The sequence below is a fragment of the Camponotus vicinus genome, unplaced genomic scaffold (assembly GCF_025532165.1).
Source record: "Camponotus vicinus isolate PSW18456_S1 unplaced genomic scaffold, iyCamVici1.0 SCAF_5, whole genome shotgun sequence".
Taxonomy (NCBI): Eukaryota; Metazoa; Arthropoda; class Insecta; order Hymenoptera; family Formicidae; genus Camponotus; species Camponotus vicinus.
In genome coordinates this window covers 12,737,678-12,760,232 of record NW_028141977.1, presented here as the reverse complement: position 1 = coordinate 12,760,232, position 22,555 = coordinate 12,737,678, and the positions used below count along the sequence as shown (strand labels likewise).

The 22,555-nt window shown below is 29.7% G+C and overlaps 2 protein-coding genes and 1 long non-coding RNA gene across 12 annotated transcripts in view; 1 reads left to right on the top strand and 2 right to left on the bottom strand.

Moving 5' to 3' along the window:
• The window catches only part of LOC145972514 (xaa-Pro aminopeptidase 1), a 36,897-nt gene extending 29,011 nt beyond the window's left edge, over positions 1–7,886 (bottom strand). For 4 of the 7 annotated variants that reach the window (XR_014439188.1, XR_014439191.1, XM_083101232.1 and 1 more), the window contains exon 1: positions 7,264–7,886. Coding sequence is in view for 4 of the 7 variants with exons in the window: in XM_083101232.1 (XP_082957358.1) it covers positions 7,264–7,309 (46 nt within the window). In the remaining 3 variants the exon portion in view is untranslated. The remainder of the gene's footprint in view (positions 1–7,263) is intronic. The other 3 variants (XR_014439190.1, XM_083101231.1, XM_083101233.1) reach the window with 1 other exon arrangement.
• Positions 210–22,371, top strand: LOC145972541 (uncharacterized). Of its 4 annotated transcripts, none has more exons than XR_014439198.1 (5): positions 210–337; positions 560–761; positions 880–1,027; positions 19,409–19,504; positions 20,012–22,371. It is a non-coding gene; the product is annotated as an uncharacterized LOC145972541 (long non-coding RNA). The 4 variants fall into 4 exon arrangements; XR_014439199.1 differs by having other exon boundaries at positions 212–337; positions 20,122–22,371; XR_014439197.1 differs by having other exon boundaries at positions 212–337; positions 20,034–22,371.
• Positions 8,928–22,555, bottom strand: part of Alpha-man-ia (alpha-Mannosidase class I a) — a 478,743-nt gene continuing 465,115 nt past the window's right edge. Inside the window, exons 4-9 of the mRNA XM_083101236.1 lie at positions 20,117–20,296; positions 17,480–17,693; positions 14,759–14,983; positions 14,267–14,472; positions 13,561–13,755; positions 8,928–12,844 (exon numbers count right to left, since the gene is read on the bottom strand). Of these exons, the coding sequence (XP_082957362.1) occupies positions 12,722–12,844; positions 13,561–13,755; positions 14,267–14,472; positions 14,759–14,983; positions 17,480–17,693; positions 20,117–20,296 (1,143 nt within the window). The 3' untranslated portion in view covers positions 8,928–12,721. The remainder of the gene's footprint in view (positions 12,845–13,560; positions 13,756–14,266; positions 14,473–14,758; positions 14,984–17,479; positions 17,694–20,116; positions 20,297–22,555) is intronic.

Below are 22,555 nucleotides of genomic sequence, written 5' to 3'. Positions count from 1 at the left end.
TCGTGACAGCTACAATATTAAGCGACACACTATATATTGAATATATATATTGAAAAATAAGGACGTCACGCGCGAGAGAGAGATTGTCAATAACGAGTTTGACAGATCTTTATTTACATTAGCGTACCGATGTGAATACAGTTATTATTCCGTTCAAAAATATAGTGACGTAAACAATTAAATACATCGAACACGGCAATGTCACGCGGCATATTCTGTTGATAATTTCACACTTGTTATCAGTATCATTTCAAGTGTTGCGAGGATAGCCCGAATTTTCCAATATTCTCATTCATACATGGACGCGTTATTCACGTAATTTATATCGTGAAATTGAGTAAGTGTAGGAAAGGATAAATTCATAAAGGAGAGAACAAAGTAATGGCGTTTCCATACGTAATCTATCGCGCGCGATTGTTTGACATCACGCTTGTGGCGTAGATTTAATTAAATATGGTGATTGCATAAGTGTGAAAATTATATAAATTGTTATATATAATATATGCGTTTTATTTCATGTACACATACGTGTTAATTTTTAACGTGTCGCATTTAATAGAAATTAGCGCTCAAATAATGCGTGTCATGACGTCATGACAGCCATATTTAATTCGCGTGGTATAAACTCGGAATCGGACCATAATGGGACCGGAAGTTACGTCGTTTAGTTTTTGCGTACATTTATATCGTTTGTCGCGCGTGATCATTTGGTGTTTCGAGTGTTTGCTTTCGCGCAGATTTAAACGAGATCGGCACCATAGGTAAGAAGAAAAGAATAGAATCTCTAATTAATACTGTAATTGCTATATTGTCATATTATAATATGTTTGTAGAATGTGGTTATAGTCCCATCACATCCGAGTTATGATATGATTTCAGGTTACGTAGGAAAATTATGATTTTATATTTTTGAAGAATAAATATCGCTAAGTGCATAATATCGGGAGTGCCAAAAAAAGTATCAAGTACATCGAGGAAAATATCAGGAATGTGGAGAACTACTGGGTGACTGCTTCATTATACAGAGGTATGTACACGTATACAATATATGATATGTATAGTATAGCATTATAAAAATATATATATATACAAAATATATATATACAAAATATATATATATATATACATATATATATATATATTTTTTTTGTGATGCTATACATATCATATATTATAGAGAGTTTAAAAAAGTGAATAAAATGAGTCCTAAATTGAATATTTATCCTTTTATTTAAAGCTATGGTCGCGCGGAGTTATATTATTGATAAAGTGAGGAAGTAAAGGACAAGTCCATCAAATAAACTCCGCGCGACCATAGCTTTAAATGAAAGAATAAATGTTCAATTTAAGAGTCATTTTATTCACTTTTTTAAGCTCTCAAAAATTTAGTTTTTGTGCATCAAAATATATGAAATATATAAATTTTTCGCAAAAATTCGTAAGAAATGGTTCTTATATTCTGAACATTTATTTTAATGAAATTTATAAATTATAAAAATATATAGAATGTTTGTAGTTATATTTTTAATTTTTATAGTTTCCTACTCATCTTTCTTTAAAAAACAGAGAATTTTACCGAGAAATATGTATATCAATTGAAAGATATTTTTATAAAGACAAAAATTATTTTAAATTTGCTTAATACATTTTTAATCATTTATTTATCTCGAATTAGATCGTTAAATCTATGAACTTTGTATCGTATATTTACAGATCATTATATTTTCTAAATTATAAATAAAGATTAATAAAAGGAAGGAAATAATAATATAAAATGACGTTGCGTTAATCTATGTATTCATGTTTTGACTTTTGATGTCGCAAATTTTGATGTGTGACTTTTGATGTGTTCCCAAAGTACTATAGTATCTATTAATAACCATCTATTTTAAACGATTAATGCTTGCGAATATTTTGACTTGTCTTTTACATAACCGTAAATTTCACAAACACTAATATATCGTATAAAAAAATTAAGAATTTAATTAATAATTTAATCTATCTGAAAAAAATATTTCTGTTAATTCTAAACGTAATAAAATCTATGCTAAAGTGAATATTTAATAGTTTGAAAATCCTCTTATATAGGATATAATAATAAACATAAAATATATTTCAATAAAATAAGACTATAAAAAAATATTTCAGCAGCATATTGGGAAACTTACTGTAGAAATGTTGAGATCAAAATAGTTTTCAAATTTGATTTTATTAAATAATTAAAATTGGCCAATAATATTATTAATGGTAAAGTTCTTTAAATCTTCACATTTATATATCATCTGTTATTAATTTTTACAGTAACAAAAATTCGTGAGAGTTAATAACAAATATCAAATCGATCTATGATAAATGACAGATCACTTATATGCATATATATGAATGTATGAACTTTATGTATGCAATATCATTTAATTTTAATGGTTTAACTCAGAAACTACAGTGGCATCTTTATTCAAGGATATCAATTCTAACTAATCTTCAGAGCACGCTTTTAAAATATTGCACGATGATTGCAAAACACTTTATAGAAGATTATAAATTTAAGTAATACGATTTTACATATATATTTTCTGTCTTTTAAAAAGTATAAAACTGAAAGTAACTTAAGCTAGAGGTTACGGCTCTGTGGTGCCGTAGACTTCGGTAGACTTTGGAAATGTAATTTAGGGGCGCCGAGAAACGTTGAAATTATCGACCTTTATCGTTCGCGTTTGCAAAGGAATCTTTGGTATGTCGACTATGCATAGGCTTGAGTTTGCAACTTATTTGTAGTAAGCGAATGCCAACGAGCTCCAAGTATCCGCCCACATAAATAGCTTCCGCCGAATCGACGAGGCGGAATAATTACCTTGTAATCGGTATTCGGAAGTATCGGCAATCGCTTAACTTCCGCTCCAACTTGCGAAGCATTGCATCGTTCGCACTTGCTCCTAATTGAGATAAAACTTTATAGAATCGTACTCTCGTATAAGTGAAAATGGTAGAAGGGAAATTTAAAAATACAAAAAAATCTTAAACAGAACGATGCTTAGCATGGTTTGAATTCAGTTAAATAACAATATTATGATCTCTCTTCTGTCCCACGAATGCAATCTGGCAATAGTTAAATACACATGTCTATCGAAACACAAAGCCGTTACTATGTAACTTCAACCTAGTTTCTCTCAAACGCGATTAACTCATTGATAGCTTTGTCGGCTCAACTTGACAGCTTGATTTATTTTACGCTCTTAAAGCAAAAATTACGAAGATCAATTTTTACTTGGAGGAAAATTAATCATGCAATCTTTATGGGCTGTTGAATTGATATGCACATGTACAAATGCAAATAATTCTTTCATTCGAGATAAAGAAAAGGGGAAAAATTTCGGAAATTAACGGATCACGGCTGACTCGGCAAAATTTTCGACTAAACTTCAGGCGTTTCGATGCGACCGCAAACTTTCGTTATTTATAGGCCAAGTCTCTTCTGAAGTGCGTTCACCGCACGATCGCAGCCAAATTCCAGCGTTTATTACGTTACGCTACGCACAGTATTACGTCATGCAAAGTAATTCGCGCAACCGATTTTATTCGTAACACGTGATCCGCATATTATTGCCAATATACAATTAAATTTACGGATGTTGTATTAAAAATGAGAGAGACATTTCGTATTTCAACTTAAATTTGATAGGGCAATTAAGAAAATACTGTTATCAGAAATATATCTATAGCTTGTCGCGATATATTGACAGTAGGTGTGATTGTAATTTTTTTTCCAATACATGCTATATGTATATTATGTACAAAATTCTTTTCTCTATTGAGTATTCAATTCAGCATTGTAGCCTGTAGTTTAAGTTTTTTATTGTAAATATAGTAGAAAAAAAGAGTTAAAAATTTGTTTATACGCGGAAAAAATTTATTGCTAAAGTATTTAATCTTTATTAAAGATTGTGTCTCATCGATGTATCACACTTTATTTAAAAGCATAAATTTCGACAATATCGTGGAACATGACGTATTTGTGTTTCATTGGAAAAGTTTTTTCTGGAAAGATGACGAAGTATGTAAATATAAGCTAAGAGAGGCAAAGTCTATATCTTCCTATACTGACATTCTTTAATTCGATTTTCATTCATAGAATTTAGTTAATCTCATTAATATGCTACTATTTATGTCGATTTTTTTCTTTTTAAAATAAAAAATCTCACATATTGTAATTAATAGATCATTGATATTATTAGTATAAATGTACAAATTATACATATGGCATTGTTAAGTGACGTGATTATAAAATATTACTACACTTGCTTCGGGGGAAGGTAGGGAGTATTACAACCGTTTATGACACCCATGGAGGATATGACACTGAACTTAAATCGTTAATAACCTCCGGCTATGATTGAATAACCACAAGTATATATTGTTTCATAAAAAATAGATATAGCAGAAACTCACAATATTGTTTTCTCTTACACTAGATATATTTTAAAAAATAGTAAAATTTTTTCAATATTAATTATAATAATAAATATCGTATAATTGTATTTTTTTCCGTTCAGATTAGATATCTTGATTATTCCTAATAAAATTATTTGACATTGTAATTGACAATTTTAATTTTCATTGCACAACATAAACTATCGATTATTGCATAAAATATGTAAAGATAAATATATCATCAAGTAACTATTATCAAGTAACTATTAATTTCAGATATTATTTTTATATATTCTATTTATATAATAACTTCATGAAAACTTATGCTAATGTAGGTATTAAATTGAAAGAATTATTCTTCCTAATTAGAAATCACTTTGAATAACATTTTTCCCTTCGTTTATTGCAGACTAAAGCAATTCGATGAGAAAAAAAATAATTTAATTGATAAGAAAAAGATAATTTAATTGATCATCCATCGAATATTAAATTTGTAATCGTTTATTATTATAGACTATTGTCACGTGTGCAATTGTGTAACTGTGGCGGATTACGAAGAAATTTATAATATTATCTCACACGATATATATCTCACGCGAAATACTTGCACGCGAGTGTTAAAACATATTAAGTAACGAGTGAAAAAGAACTATAACAAGATCAATTTATAAAGCTGTATTTTTATGAAGAGCATTTATTTAAAAAAAATTATTAATTTTTCATATTAAATTAATATGTTTCTCAGTATAATTTTGAATTTTATGAAACTAAAATTATATTTAATAATGATTCAGTTTAATGAATAAAAAATTTCTATCAAATATTTTTATGATAGCATTCAATATTATTGGATTACATTCATATGCAAAGTTCTAATATAATGAATCTGCTTTTTCACAATTTCTTTATTTTGAAATTCATATAAATGCGCACGTTTATAATTGAAGATTTCTTGGACGATGTAAAATATTAGATTCATTATTATAACTTTTATTTACATTTTTTTATGTTTTATTACTATACAAATTAATTAGAAATTGATAATTTTAATTATTTATATATACACACATGTGCACGAAAGAAAAAGCTAAGTTAAAGTTTGATACAAATTTTTTGATGAACAAAATTATTCCACGAGAAGAAAATTTGATTGTAAAAAACTTAATGATTAAATTTTATTGATTTACAATTTATTTAATGATAATTTTAATTAGTAATTAAAAATATGAACTAAGCTAAATTCATTTCGACAATTAGTTAAGGAAATCAGTTTTTTTCCTAACATAACAAAAAAATACGCGCATAGATAATCTAGCTTGATTTATTTTTATTTATAAAAAAATAAATTTGTATTACTAAGGCATATCAATTTGCAATAAAAAAAAATCATCTAAGAAAAGAGCTAGCGGTATGATTAGTATTATCTGCAGTTATTAGAATGTGCAAAAATTTGATTATTATTTCAAGTATCAAATTAAATATATCAATAAAATTTATTGCTATTATTTTTATTACGTCACATTTTTATTATCTTGTTATTTTATTAGAATAATTTGCAGTTCTTCCTCAAATTAAACACGATATTAACTATGGTGTTTTTGTATATATTATGCAGTTTGATACACATATTAATTATTTTAATAAATCGTGTATAATAAATAAAAGGTGAGGTAAAAAATGGAATAAACTGTAAAGAATATAAATAAATTAATTTTGAAACGAAGTGCCATATCATCACATTTCTTTATCGTATTAGTATAATTTTATTTGCTTTATCATATTCGCATGTTTCTAACAAAAATGTCTTTGTATTTAGCGCCCAACGTGGGGCACGCTAAAAAGGGGGCATATAGAAAATTTTAAAATTATTTGCTGGAAAATTCGTTAAGACGGTGAGAAGGTTCTCGAGAATAGCAAGGTTAAATTGTTAGCATTAAGCCTCGATATTATTTGTATTTCTTTTCCTTCTATATATTGTGCTTTGTATTATATGCGTATGTTTGGGGTCGCAAGCAAATAGACTGTTGAAAATAACCGTTTGAAAGTATCGAAAATTTTCGAAAGTATATGTAGCGTAAAATAATAATTTTCCTTTACGAGGAACTTTTCAAATATTAGCAATACATTCTATTTAATCAATTTAATGAAACATTTTAAAATTATAGCTGTCTTTTTGGAAGAAATTTCGTAATTAATTTAATTTAATGAAAATATTATTTTTCTTTTAATAAGTATTGAAAATTCTGAGATACTATATATTGGAATTTAACTTTTCAAAAATTGTATTAATTTCTAGAGCCGTTATTATTATTTTTCGGTTATTATTAATGATTGTTGATAACTTTTTGAAAGCTTCGTAAACTTTTGATTAACTTTTCATATTATGGTCACAAATTGGCCAATTTGTGACCGCTATTTTTATTGAGGGTAAGATTGATTAATTTGTGGCCGGTGTTCTTGGCCCGCGGCACACCTTCGGCGCGATTCTTTTTCGATCAAGAATTGTTCGGTAATCTAAATTTTTGGGCGCCAGGCGCGGAAGTCCGCGCCGCTCTAATAAAAAAACAGGCATTGTATATTTAAGAATTCGTCAGTAACATTTTCGAATGAAATGTCAGCTTCTAAATTTATTCAAAGATCTCAAAAATTTTTGCCAATTTTTACGATGTCAATTGAGCGGTGATATTGAAATTCGATCGATTTATGCTGCTCTCATATTAACTTATTAATTTTTTGTCTCATAAAAAGTGATTCTTTTTTAGAAAGAAAATTTAATTAGTTAATTAAAAAACGACAGTAATTACAATTTCAATGAAATCATTAATGAAAACTTACCTAGAACACAAGATGCAAGAAGAATTCGTAACACGAGTTTTTTCATGATGCGAAAAATCTTCGATAGCGCTTCGATCTCGGCGGCACGTTGAATTGGGATAAAAAGAACGGCGCAATTTACGTCAAGAGAACACGCGTTCTTATCTATATTTAAACCGCACTGTAATAGCGCCGACTGTATCGAGAAAGACACTGGAGAACAGTGGAGAACTGTTTGCACCGGAAAAATCGTACTCTTCCGGTTCCGCTGTATCGGCCGTATCACCGATATAATCGAGAAAGGTAGTTTAAATCTTGTATTATTAAAAAATTACTCAATTAAATCGTATTGTATATTGCGTAACTTGTTCTATCTATCTTGCTTCACAATATTTTATAGATAGAAGCTGGATTTATACAATTTCCATCAATTTGTTGCTCTTTACAAAACTTGATTCCGCACGTCTTTTCGTCGAGTATTCTCAAATTCGCACAATTTTCAAGATCTCTGGATAATAATAAGAAATTATTGACCGACGGAAAACGATAAATTCGGAAGAAATTCGCGGCTGAACCTTATTCCCGCTATAGATCACCTGGTGCGAACGCTATCGAAGTGACGCGCGACGCGAGGGAGACTGATCTCTCGTCGTAGCTCTAATTTTCTAACTCTTCCTCCTCCTCTATTTCTTCCCACTAGATTACATCCTATATCGGCCGCGGGAGTGGTGGTATCTTGTCAAAAATTTATATTTATTTTTATTAGTCCTGTAGGATTCTCTCTGACGTAAAGTAAAAAGCGGAGGTGTGCTAATGAAAACCCAGGTAGCACATATTCGTTTTAAAAACGTTTCTTATTAATGCTTTACGGTTAAAAAACATTAAATACGTTTAAAAAACGTATATAAAACGTGTGCTACCTGGAAAGATATTAATCCAGTGTGATTAAAAAATGATTAAATAAAATGAAGGATTTTATTAATATGGATAATTTAATGTTTCTCAGGAAATTGCAAAGTGATTAATTAAATGTACAATTCATTTATACATTATTTGTTATTTATTCTAAAGAAATGGAAGATTTTACGTTATCCAAATAGTGAATCAAAATAATTGTTTTACTATATTTTGCATTATTAGATTTACGATGATTTATTGATTTAATTTCATAGAGATTTAATTTCATATTTTTAAACCAGCAACAAAATAGCATTTTTTGTTTATTTAAGTGAAATTGCTCCATATATGGCACAATCTTAACTTCCGATTGATCATTTATTTAATAAGCTTAATAAATAACCCATATTTATTTAATCAGCATAATAGATGACCCATATTTATTTAATCAGCTTAATAGGTAACTCATATTTAAGGATTTATTAAAGTAGAGTAATTTACTTTAAATGAGTTACCTCGAGCGATATATAAACGTAATATAATAATACTTGATACAGCACATTGCTGTTAATCTAATCCAATTAATATTAATTGACGATAAGAAATATAATCTTTGTTATACATAACAATTGTTTGTTTCGAAAGTCGCGTAAACTAAATTTGTAAAGTTTCTATATGATTATAAATTTGCAAAAATTTTACCGTCGATTAAAAATCGTCATATTTGATTCTCGCGACATTAGGATAAACTTCTGGAATGGGAATTATATAGTGGATGTTTTGCAATGTAACGTATTATCAATATTTATTTATTTCACTGATCATGACAAAGTAATAATTACGTAAAGCTGTTAAAGTAAATCCCCGTTATCACTAGATTGTGTACTGTATTTACAAGTATAGTTCGCATCCCACAAAAACTTCGTGATATATTTTTTCTTCAAATATATATATACATATATATGTGTACATATATATATCTTTTTTCTGTGACGCGTGTAGCTTTTGCTCATCATATAAAGACCAGGCGAGTAAAGCTAAAGTTTTTTGTTCTTTTTCTCTTTCTTTATCTCTGCTTCATAATCCCTTTCGCTCAGATAAACAAACTATAAGCGCCGCCATTATCTGCCATATAAGAAAAGATTATTGTACCCAAAACCCCATTCAGTGAAGTAGTCCAAGTAAAATACTCTAGTTAACAATAAATTATTAAATATCTATTCACAAATGTATATATATGTATAGGCTATCGTTATTACTGTCATCATCGTCGCCGGACACTGCCATCCTTGCCATTATTCTCGATGTTATTATCACTATTCTTACATACACACGGTTTAGGACTTATTGTATTTGTGTGTGCTGTCAATGAGAATTGGAAATTTATGAGATTTGATGGCGAATTTTCCTAATCGGACAATTTGAGATGCATTGAGAAACGGTCGTTTATTTAATGCCATAAGTGGCATCCGTATATTTTTTTCGCGAATAAATATGCACGATAAGGAAAATTTACTATAAAGTCTCACTAATTTTTGATAGTTTTTTCTAGTTACCAACAATAAGGATGAAAGATTATTTTTGTGATATAAAATGGATCTTGAATTAGAAAATGAATTTTTTATCTATGATATCTTATTGAAGAGACATTGTACATTGTTTTACGAATTCTTGAGCGAGTTGCACCGATAGTTAACTGATAATGATTCATTTACGAGATACGCAAAGAACCTTAGTCTGCGCATAGAATATATACAAAGACATTGTTTTATACGTAACATTTTTATGCATACATAACACGATAAAAGTCATTTAATATTTCGGTTTTTTGTTTTTCTCTAGATAATATAATTTTAGCTATAATATAATCATAGTCCGAGAAGATATAGCCATAGTCAACAGCGATTAACATCGACTAACTTGGTGCAACTCTTTTCGATATACTTAATGTTATGCTTGTCAAAATTGCATTAACAAGCATCATAATAGAACCGCGTGAGCCTCTTGGAGGTCCGACGGTGACGTGAAATGAAAACGATCATGCGATTATTATCGACTATCACGCGCTAAAATTCAATACATAGTCGCGCATTCAATCATTTTTCTATCATTCGGACACATAAGAATGAGTGTTTACGTGCACATTTGTGTACGTGTATATATAAATCTCATAATTATAAATCTTTCTATGTATATATTTTTCTATCTCGCACGTTTGTTGAAGATGATGTTTCGAAGCTTCTCGTCTTTGGAACTTCATCTTAGCGAAAAACGTAGCGTGAAAACTGCACTATATATACATTAAGTAACTTTCCGGTCGTTCTCATCACCGACGAGTGCGACGCTGATTGTTCGTAAACTCGATTAGAGACACCAAGAATCATACTTACTAAAGGAGGACGTTTTACAAAACTAGTTCATTTGCGAGACGATTTTGTAAAAGAACAAGAACCTCTATCTGAGACCAATATTTGAGAAATGATGGTTATCATTTTCTGTGTAACTGCAATTACAATTGCAACTTCAATCCTGAACACTGCGAAAATGCATGTCTTTGGGACATATGCTACTGTTTCTAATTGTTTCTCGATGGATATTGCAGAATTCGATTTGGACGAATCAATCTTATCATTCAGTACAAGCGCTATACAATTATATGTTTCTTCTACAATTCCACTTTATATTTCGCACTCCTCGTATAGAATATGACTTTCTTGTAATCTTTATGTACATATCTACTCTCTCAGACTTTCCTAGTTAATCGGCTGCTACATTGCTTTATAACTACAACATTCGACTGACTCACAGTAATAATCGCTGTTGTTCGCTGCGAATGTATGATCGCGTTCGATCTGCATTCTCTCCTGCGGGCTTCCTCTTTATGTCATTTTATTTTATTCGCCATACGCAAAGCACGCACGCTTGAACCGCAATTGTGAAACTGACAGTTGGTTTTATGTACTTTTATGTACTTTTCTTTTTTTCTTTGTTAAAAAAGGGTAGGAGAGATAGAATTGTAGGATAGCAAAATTGCTGGATAGTCAAAATCTTTTTGACGTCGATAAAAATCGGGAAGAGGTGCGTATGAAACGTTAGCGTTATAAAAAACGTTGCACAGGACATTTTTAAAAATGATACTATAACGATTTTTTAGCTAAATGTTTGTCGCTTTCTCTTTTTTTTCTTCTTTTCCTTTTTTTTTTTTTTTTGATTGATTGACAGTTTTATTCTCAATTTTTTAGCGTTATAAAACAAGTATATCGGTGTTTGGCGTCATCGATATGAAACTCGTGTCCTCACTTCTTATAATTAATCTTATAATGCTGTATAAAAACATTATTAATTCATATAGTTTCATATAGAAACTATATTCATGTAATTCATATAGTTTTATAGAGAAACTATATTCATGTAATTCATATATGTAGTTTCATATAGAAACTATATTCATGTAATTCATATAGTTTCATATAGAAACTATGTAATACATAGTTTCAATTAACAATTACAATTGACAATCCATTGAATTCGTGTATGTACGCAATAATAAAACTTATCAAAGATTTAATTGTTGAAAACCTTGACAGAAATATTTGCAATATATTATACTAAGAGAACATTATCAACAATTTGGTTTATTAATTTAATATCATTGTAGTTTTTTTCTAAGATATATTGTGATTAAAATTCGCAGTCTTAGTAACGCTTCTTTGTGTATTTCGGGCAGAATATTTTTTCAAAGCAATTGACGAAAAAAAAAGAAACGCGGCTAAATCTGCACCAACTCATGATTTTTAGAGAACGTTAAAAATATTACGGCATACAGCTACAACGTTTCAGATGCTTAAGTGTTGATTAGAGAGACCGCTTTGCATTGTAACTGGAAAAGAATATTGGCGAAGCATTCATACTCTCGCAACATTTTCTCCTATTTTAATAGCTCTCTCGTTCATTTTCTCACTCTTGCTCTCTTTATTTTCGCTATTTACAAACGTGTAGCTTAAATAACGTTCGTTAACATTTCTATTCTGCTCTTCTCACTTTCATTCTCCTCGCGCTTTCTCTTTCTCTCACACACTTTCTCTCTTTTGTTTATCTAAAATAATTATGTTAATTAAAGTATGTGTGTACATCGCTCGATATTAAATTGAAGGACAGACTAATTCTCCTTCACCTTCATTAATACGCAATTCAATTGTATTATATAATCAAAATTGGATATTCGTATTATAGGAGAGTAAGACATATACGGAAATTATATAAATAATTATTTTTAATTTTGTAATTAAACTTATCAAGTAAACAATTTCTTGAGATAACGTAAATATATAAAAAAAAAAAGAAAATAAATATCGATGCAGTTGTATTGTTGCTTTGTCGCGATATATAAAATTTTCTCTCTCACAATCTACATAATATTATATACAACAAAGACGAGAAAGTCGCTTCGTAATACAAAGTAAATATCCTCGGTCGCTATGTAATTGTGATACACTGTGTCATCGTCGTATTATGTATCGCGTTTCATCACTACCGAACGAAAATTATCAGTATCGCTCAAACTGTCGTGAACTTGTCCGGTTTATAAAGCAGGAGCTGGACGATATAGAGGATTGCCTTTGATAGGAAGCACGTGAGCCTCGGAGTTGAATACCCAATCATCCAGGCTTATGAGATCATCGTCACTAAATAGCAAATAGAGATACTGGAAAAAGAAAGAACATATTTTTATGTAACACATATTCATGTTCATTTTGTTTTCATAATATATATTATATTAACTTTTCTACTTTTTTCTTTCTGCGTTATGTATGTGATTAAACCGATATTGATATAATCTGATTAAATCTCAAATAATATTGTTAAAATTTTATTCTACTGAATATGTTATATATCTATCATTTCATTTTTCACTCAAATATATTTTGATTAAAAATATTTATCGCGTTATAATTACTAGTTTATAATAAATAATATGTGTAGATTAGATAAAAAATAAAAAAAAATCTGTAGCATAGCATCAAGCAATCAGATTTATATTGATTATACGTTGTAATTTAAAAATTATGGAAATGTTGAAATAAATTGAAATAAATAAAACTTATTAATTGCTAATAATAATAATACATATCAAGAAATGCTCTGATATGATATAAAAATTATATGATATAAAAATTATTATTTGATAAATAATCGAAACATTAAAAAGAGAATGTGCTAAGCTTTATTTTCGCTTTTTATGAAAATTCAAAGTTATTCAGTTATGGAAAAAACCATTAGTCAACTCAACATTAGGCATACATAATTTTTTAAATAATGTAGCATTTTTGGTTGCATCGCGTTGTGTGCCAAGAAAGAGTTAGCCTTTATGAGAAATAGCGTTAATCGAATCATTGAAACAATGCTTCTTTTCTTCTTTACCTTCAATGTCTCAGCGAAGAAATAACTTTGTTGAACATCGTCTTTCGCCGAGTCGACCAGGTAAACATTATTAAGTCCCGTGAATCCTCCGGGAACTCGGCAATGTTTTTCCAGTGCTTGAACTGCCTCCCAACCCCATTCGCGATACTTCGGATCTTTTGTTAGTCGCCACATCACGAAGTACGATTCAAAGGTCTGCGAAAGAATATATTTTGTTTTATTATCGTCTAATAAATTTTATATATGTATACACACACACACACACACACACACACACACACACACACACACACACACACACACACACACACACACACACACACACACACACACACACACACACACACACACACACACACACACACACACACACACACACACACACACACACACACACACACACACACACACACACACACACAAAACTCGATGTACATATATATATATTTATTAAAATTTTATATATATATATAATTTTTTAAATAAAATGCCAGAAAAGAAAAATAAGATAAAGTAAAATACTATTTTTCCTTGTGAAAAGCGAATTTTCGATTGTAAAGTGACTTATATTTAGAATAAGAACAACCCCTTTTCTAGAAAAATGTTTTCTTAATTTAATTCTTAAATTTCTTATAGGAACAATAACTATAATTGCAATGCTTTATCAATTTGCACTAATTTCTGACCGAGAAAACAGGCGACTTACCTCGGGTCGCAAAATATAATATTTCTCGCCATTTTTCAAGCTTCTGGCCTCGTTACCCTCAATAAAATGGAAAGCTTCCGGACCAAGTTTTGTAGCGCTTCTGTCATAGGACTCGTGACATGTGTTGGTCAGACCGGCGGCGATATTCATGTATTTATCAGACAATTCGTTTTCCAGAGTTTTCGCGCCCAGAGCAAACATACCGCCTACAAAATGTACCAATAACATTATGATAAGTTCTTTTCATTGATTTTTTCGCTTGTTAGGGATATATTAATAGGGGTGTATTAATATGACAAAATAGTAATTGTCTTGATGATAAGGTCGAATAAATAATTTTTGCTATCAATGTCAAGACTTGGATAGTAATGAATTAATATATGAGAAAATAGAATATATTTGAGAGGTAAATGTATTTGTTTATTTCATATTCAAGCTTGATGATTACAAGGTAAATTTAATAATTGCATTAATGTATATTATATAACTTACCGGCAAAGCAAGCTAAGTGTCCCATTTTATGTTCAAGCCTATCGTATTTTAAATCCGACACATATACAAGTTTGCCAGGAGATGTTTTGATCATATACTCGGTTATGGCTGCTATAGCTTCATCGTACATTTCGCGTGCCTCGACATCCTCCTTGCCCGACTGAATCCAGGCCTTTAGCAGATATTCATAGAAACTGTCACCAAGTCCACCGAGCGACATATGATCTGCAATTTTCACGAAAATATTTCAGTCCTAAGTAAATTCCGTGTGCAAAAGGGTTTCGCGACATATTTTTCTGAAAAATTTTCGAGCTGGAAATCTGTATCTCTTTTTTTATGTAGAGAGAGTAAAATTTTTAAAATTTTTAGTAAATTTCTGAAAATTTTTTTTAATGCAACTCACACAGTTTAAAATCTTTTTTGTATTATAAGAAATTAAGATATTTCCATCTTCAGAAGAAAATATTGCCAATTATTCTTGTTTTCCACTCCTTTCATGTCGAAGTGAAATTAGAGACTTGCGGATAACTCGTTTGTCAAATAAAATAGCTTTAACTTGACTGCTTTAAAAGAGATACTGCTTTAAAATAGACAACAATGGTAATCGCTACGAGATAAAGGAATGTTGGGGAGAATCTCCTTGGAAAGGAAAGGTTTGTTATCCGGACTACTTCGGTTACGTCTGAGGACGGAGAAACAAAAGGCAGATCTTGATTCTGCCGGGCTAATTTCTAGGTGCCTTGGGCACTAGCTAAGAACACGATTTCTGCTTTCTGTTAAGATTTATGCGACGAAAGGAAGTATAGCTTAGCTCTATTTCTTTGATCATTATTTCTTTTGAAAATGTTAGGATGCGCGAGGATGCATGAGTCAGTCAACTGCCACAAGATTAAGTTTTTGTTAAATATATCTTAATTGTGATTTTATAAACTATGTTTCGAGAAAATATTAATTTTTATTTACGAAAAACCAAAAATATTACATATTTTTCGGGGGGTCAACCACTATGGCAATCATATTTCATTAAAAGTGTACCGGCAGTACACGATAAATATAATTTTAGGAAATTCATGTTTTAGAAAAATATATGTGTGTATTGAAATAATATGTGAGCGTGACACAGTAGACAACACACTAGTCTACAAAGGCAAATGCCCTGGGTTCGATTCTCGATAGAATCGAAAAATTGTATACGCTCGCTCCTCTCTCGGAAGGCAATGGCAAACCACCGAGAAATCTTGCCAAGAGCATCTTTCTAATGTACAGCCGTTCGGAATCGGCATTAAACTATCCCCATACGGATCCCATATACGTGTGATAATCTGGTGCGCAACAGAGGTATGTGAAAGAGAGAGATCACCATGTTCGAAATCGAACAAAAGGATTAAGAAGAATTGAAATAATACTAGCAATAATGCCAGCGATATAAGAAAGAAGGTAATATGGACTAGAAATACTTTTTAATTCTGTGGCAGTATCGGCAATATTGACAATAAAATAATAATAGGAATACCAACAATACAAAAGCAATACAATAGTAATATTAGCAATAAAATGTATTGTATTGCCAAAAATGGTAATCACATTTTTTGAGTAGTGGTTGACTCCTCGATATTTTTATAAAAATAAAAAATAATCAGAATAATAGATGCAAGCTTGTAATGTTTAGAAAAATAAATAATTGAATGAAGCAACTTAAATAAATCATTCATTTTTATCACGGTCGTTTTATCATTTGTCGTCAATTATGTATTGATGTGATAGTAAATTTTACCGGCAAAATTGCAATAAAATCGTAATAATTAAATCAATAAAATATTTGTCGCATTAATTATTTGAATTATTTAATCTTATTATATATTTCTTCGGATGTTTTGTTATTCGAAGCCACTAATTTTGCGTTCATTCAAAGAATATTCTATTTTTCTCACTGCATTTACCGTACGGATACCCACCGGAACAGAACCGTGAAAAATGTGGGAAGGATGTGTGATGGGGCTAGATACGACTACGAACGGCTTGGATGATATATATCCTCGAGGATCTCGTCATACGTGCAATGAGAAAGTATGCAGGCGCGGGGGATTTAGAACCTGAGGCAGAGGATGATAAATGCGATATTCAAGATCGGCTATATGGCGATGACGGCGCCGCGGCGGGATATCTTTTCGCAAAGTGACATGGGCCGACGCTATGAGATGCGAAATGGCGAAAAAAAGGAGAAAAAAAATAAAAAAAAGGAGCGACTAAAGATGTGCGAATTTTCCACCTCGCGACTATATGAAACTATTTTCTCACGATATAATTGATAGCCATCAGATTAAAAATCCTATTTCGCGCAAGATATACTGCTTTACGCGCGCCTGAAGATTTATTAAATACGAAATGATAGTAATAAGTCATCGGATATATTTATATCCGCCTAGCATTGACTGAAGACGAAAGTTCGATATTATTTGTTATTTTTTTAAATGAATGAATATGAATGCAAGTACGAACGCGAATTATTGCTATATTAAACATCTCTGTAAGTAAAGATAATAATGTTGAAAATAACATATAATACAATTAGATCCCTGTGATATATTGTCGAAATATTCTCCTTTCCAAATAATTTGCAAATGATTTGCTAAGTAAATTATGTTCACACATGTATTGCATGTGTTGGAAATATTAATCAAAATGTATAGGATTAACATAGATTACTAAAATTCCACTTACGTTGACCCCATTTTCCTGTTCTCGGATGAATGTAGTTCGGATATAGACCTTTTGGTTTATCCAGACTCTTCAGGACCTTTCTCACGTTTTCGACTTTGCTCTTAAACACTGGATTATTCGTTATATCACTCAAGTAGGTGAACTCAAGATGCATGGTTCCGATTTCGGATAAAATACTGCAGCCACTGCTTGCCCAACCATAATTCTTACTCGCCTGAAAAATAAGCACAACTTTCTAGCTCGAATATATAGTGAGATATAAGCTGTAAAAAAAATAAATCAGATATAGCCAATATCTTAAATTCAGGATATTTACTTATAAAGTAATACAATAAAACGTAAGTTCTGCGCTATAATAAATGAAGGTAGAAAAAAAGATAAAGTTAAAATGTTAAAAGTATTAATTTGTTTCAGTTTTGATTTTGATATTAGAGCCTTTTTAATTTATAAATGTAACATATTAAAGAAATCTGGAATATGTTTATGAAACACATATACAATTATGCGGCGAATTTATGAAAAGTAAATAAATTGTAATACCAGCAATATAATTTATGAGAGCAAGTAAAAAATGTTGATTTTTATGAAAAGAATTAAGATGTAGTAATATAGTAATTTTTAAATAAAATTTAAATAAATTTTAATAAGATTTTAGATAATCAAATATCATTATAAAACGCTGAAAGTTCAAAGAAACAAAGAAGATCTATTCATTGGATATCGCGAATATTGTAACGAGAACTAGGAAGATAGAAATACAATCGCTTTATAATTTAAACCAGCCAATTAACCTGTCCATGTTATAATTTCATCCCACAAGATAGATGAGTGCAAGTTCGACATGCGTGTTTTCTTTTATTAAAGAAAAGAAGCGAATAACAATTTCTTACCGCACAGCATTATTAAATATACATTTTTTTGCTATAAATGCGTTGTTTGGCATTTCTTCGATCATTGTTTCATTTTTATTTGTCATATTATTTCATTTTTGAAAACTTTCCCCATAATCAATTATATACTCTTATATTTTTATGACACAATAATAAAATAAAATTTTTAAAATTTTATATTTTTTATTTATTTTCATATAAATAAAGAGAGATAAAGAAAGATATAATAATTGATACATATATACAAATATATTTTGTTTAGAAAACTGTTGTATATATTATCTTTTTCATGTATAAAAAAAGAATATGCATGTTTCATTCAAATGAAACGATTAATTCCGAATAAGAACATGATAATTTCCAAATCGATAAACAACTTCCATCGTTCATATCTTTCCTCTTGCACTATTCAAAATTAATAGAAAATTATGACGTTCAGAGATGGACACATTAAAGCCCACCAATTAATCGCGTTCATTAAGAACGCTAATAGGAATTACGAGGTCATCAAGCGAGGGTCAATCGGAACACGTGTTGCACCGTAATTAAATCCGACTCTCTCTCATTTCTCGTTTTCTCATGCTATAACACTCTCGCTTTGCGCCAATTTCTTCAATAAGATTGTTGCGAGATTTTTGTTTGCAAATTGTTATGCCTTTAATTATGTATATAATTATAGATATTACTTAGCTATATTTTTTTAAGTCGTTCGCGATATTATTGTTTCTCTCAATAAATATTGTTTTATTTTACTTTATTTTTTTTACTAATTTGAAATATTAAACTTTAATTATTAAACTCTATTAAATTCTAATTATTTGATCCTTTTCACGAGGAATCTTTCTCTTTCTTTAATTTGATATTTTTTTTCTTTGACGTTATTTTATCGAATAATTGAGTAAAAGAAAAAAAAGGAAAGTTATTACTTCATATCTATTGATACGAACATGGGGAAAATCAAGGACTTATCCGTCTCTTGCGACCTCATTATCCATCCAATTAAGAATTTGCATATTAATCGCGTGCGTTATTTCGACAGACGTGACTTGATGGAATCGCTTCAATTAAAGTGCAACATCGTTGCCGTTCACGATGCCTGACAAGAGGCAAAAACGGAAATATACCACGCCTTGAGGTAATCCTTTCTTAAATTATAATCGTGGAGGCAAAAGACGGTAATTGCACTTTATGTTTGTACCGCATGTTTCATAAGCGAACGTATCAATGGATTATTCGCATCATAATAATTAAGCGCAAAAAGTTACATGTGATGTAAATTATTATAATTAACTAAAAAATATGAATTAATGTTAAATTAATGTGTATAATGATTTGTCAAAAATTACGACATTTATATATGTATCTGGTTGATCGTTTTATATAAATGAATCGAGAATTTTATTTTAACGGAAATTTGTTGACTATTTTTCGTCATAATTGACTATTTTTAATTTTCAATATTAAATAGTTTGATGATAAAAACTAAATTTTGTGAATAAAATTTCTTCTTTGCTTTTTAAGCATCAATTTTAATAACATCAAAACACATATCGGTAGTTTTAATGCATTCTAAATATAAATTTCCGATATTATATGTTCGTCATTTCTCTTGTTCTCTTTGTTTCTTTAACATATGAGTCAGTTTTTATTTTTCCGAAACGAAGTTAATATCAAAGTACATCGAACTCATCTCTTGACACGTTGACGTGAGCGCTGGCGAATTATGGTAACAAAAAGCCGTACTTACTCCAGTATGAAGGTTGATGAGGGAATGAGGAATTCCGGTTTCCGTCTGGAAGGCAGGCAGCATCCGTTCGCCGAGCTGCGCCGCTTTATCCCGGAACATTACATCCCCCGTGAGAGCGTAACAGGCGAGCAGGCTTCCCATGAAACGAATATTGGTCTCAAACAGCGATATTTCGGAGTTCTGAAACAATGCAAAACGAGCAAAGTGTTCGAATTAATAACATGTTGATCGTTTATTCGTGGATAAAAACATTTAATTTGTTACATGTCGCACACACACACACACACACACACACATCCATCATCTCTGGTACAATCGATTATTATGACATTAAAGACATTAAAGCATCCGTTAATGGAGTAAAAAATAACATGTACATATATTTTTTAATATCTCTTTTATTAAATTTATAATTACAATTGCAATTTTTAAATATTCATAAATATTCTTCGCATTATAGATCTTCTTTTCGATCGACATTTCAAGTACATTATTTTTCTCTTCAATATAATAAAGTATTTTCTTCTTCTACATAAAATCGCCCAACATTTAAGAGAAACAACTTAATAAAGCAACAATTAATAAAGCGCCACCAAGGCAGCTCTAAGCTGTACGGTAGTTTAATATATCTCAGAGTTATAAAAAATATAATGGAAGACAAATGAAACAAATGCGCAATAGTTATGGATATGTAAAAAATATTCAGGATATAAAATATAAATATTTGGCAAATACAATAAAATATTATAACTGGATAGGAGATGGGGATGAGGAAAATATTTATATTGAACATTTGTTCTGCGGCATTGCAGTTGCATGCGTCGTTATAGTGCTCCATCTGCATCTCATCCAATAATGTAAATACGACAGATCGCATTATTCGTATAATTAAATCATTTATGAAATAATAATGTCAAAAAAAGAAGAAAAATTTTTTTCCAGTATTCGTTAAAATAAATTATTTCTAATGACAGTGCGATCTTCGAATTTGAGCAATGGCTTTTAATAATTAATTAAATAATTAATGGTACATAATTAATTAAATGCTTAATAGATTTTTTGACGAATTAAATATAAATAATTAATTTGTCTTAAAAAGAAATAAAATATTCGAGAATATAATTTTCAAAATTGTTTAAAAAATATCGTCTTTTTCAACAAAAGCACAATTAGTATGTATAATCTTGCATTCAAAATTATATCGTTGTATCATCATTTTAATATTCAACTTGAAATTAGATAATTCAGATATGTGGATTCCATGAATGCGTTCTATAACATTACAAAAATTTTAAATGACAGGAACAGAGAGGATGACACATGCATATTTTATACATCCATATATAAACATTATAATTCAGTTAAAGAGGAAATAACTATCTTATATCAATGCTTGCTTCAGTTAAAGCATCTTATCGTCATTTAAAATTAATTATTCATATAATTTTCGCTATATTCTCGGCTATGTTCTTTGCTTATTCGTCAAATGACAGATATTAGCATTTCTAGTCTAAATTTGACGTTCCAACTTGTAGAGATTGCGTGGATTCCATGTCACTGCAAATTAAGCATGCGAATGAGATCACACCAAATTAACTAAAATTTATGAATATCGATACCAATGGATAAAAATCGATATAGAAATAAATGAACATATATGGAATGAGAATTTTTAAGAAAAATGTCCTCGTTATGTTGCATGTAAGCTTGCATTTAAAATTATATCATTGCACATCGTGCATTTTAATGTTTAACTTGAAATTACACGCATACATGAATTATTATCACAATAAAATAAATTCCTTGTATGAGATAATAATTGCATATTCATTAAATATTTAATAGATGTTCTATAATTAGGAGAATCTGAAAATACTCAGGCGCAAAACTGTAGAGATAATGATGTGTTATGCGTGAAAGCGTAAATTGGCGTTGTTCTCATGTTTGCCAAGTATTATGCCGCTAATTGACATTTATGATGCACGGTGCGATAGGAAGTACCGTGGAAAGTTCGTAAGCGATACATTTACGCGTCAATTATATACTCCAGAATTAAATATTTCTTATCAATTTTAAATTATATTTTAGATAAATTTTCCATTAAATCTGTAATTGGTCTATTATATTATATTTATATAATTAATCAGATTAACATTTTATTTGATTTGTAATTTATTTTTTTCGATGGAAATAATTATAATATCCTGAAAATATTTATACGAATATTGTATGTATACACATGCAAATATGAAATAGAGTACTAGATATATAAATAAATAAATTAGTTAAAAATCTTTTAAGACAATTTTTAATATCTTTATAATATAAAGACATTCGCAGTCTAAGTTTTAATTATTATTATCGTTCTATTGCAATAAGATATGCATTTATCCATAGAAAAATAATTATATTGCATTTTTTAGTTAAGATAATACTAAT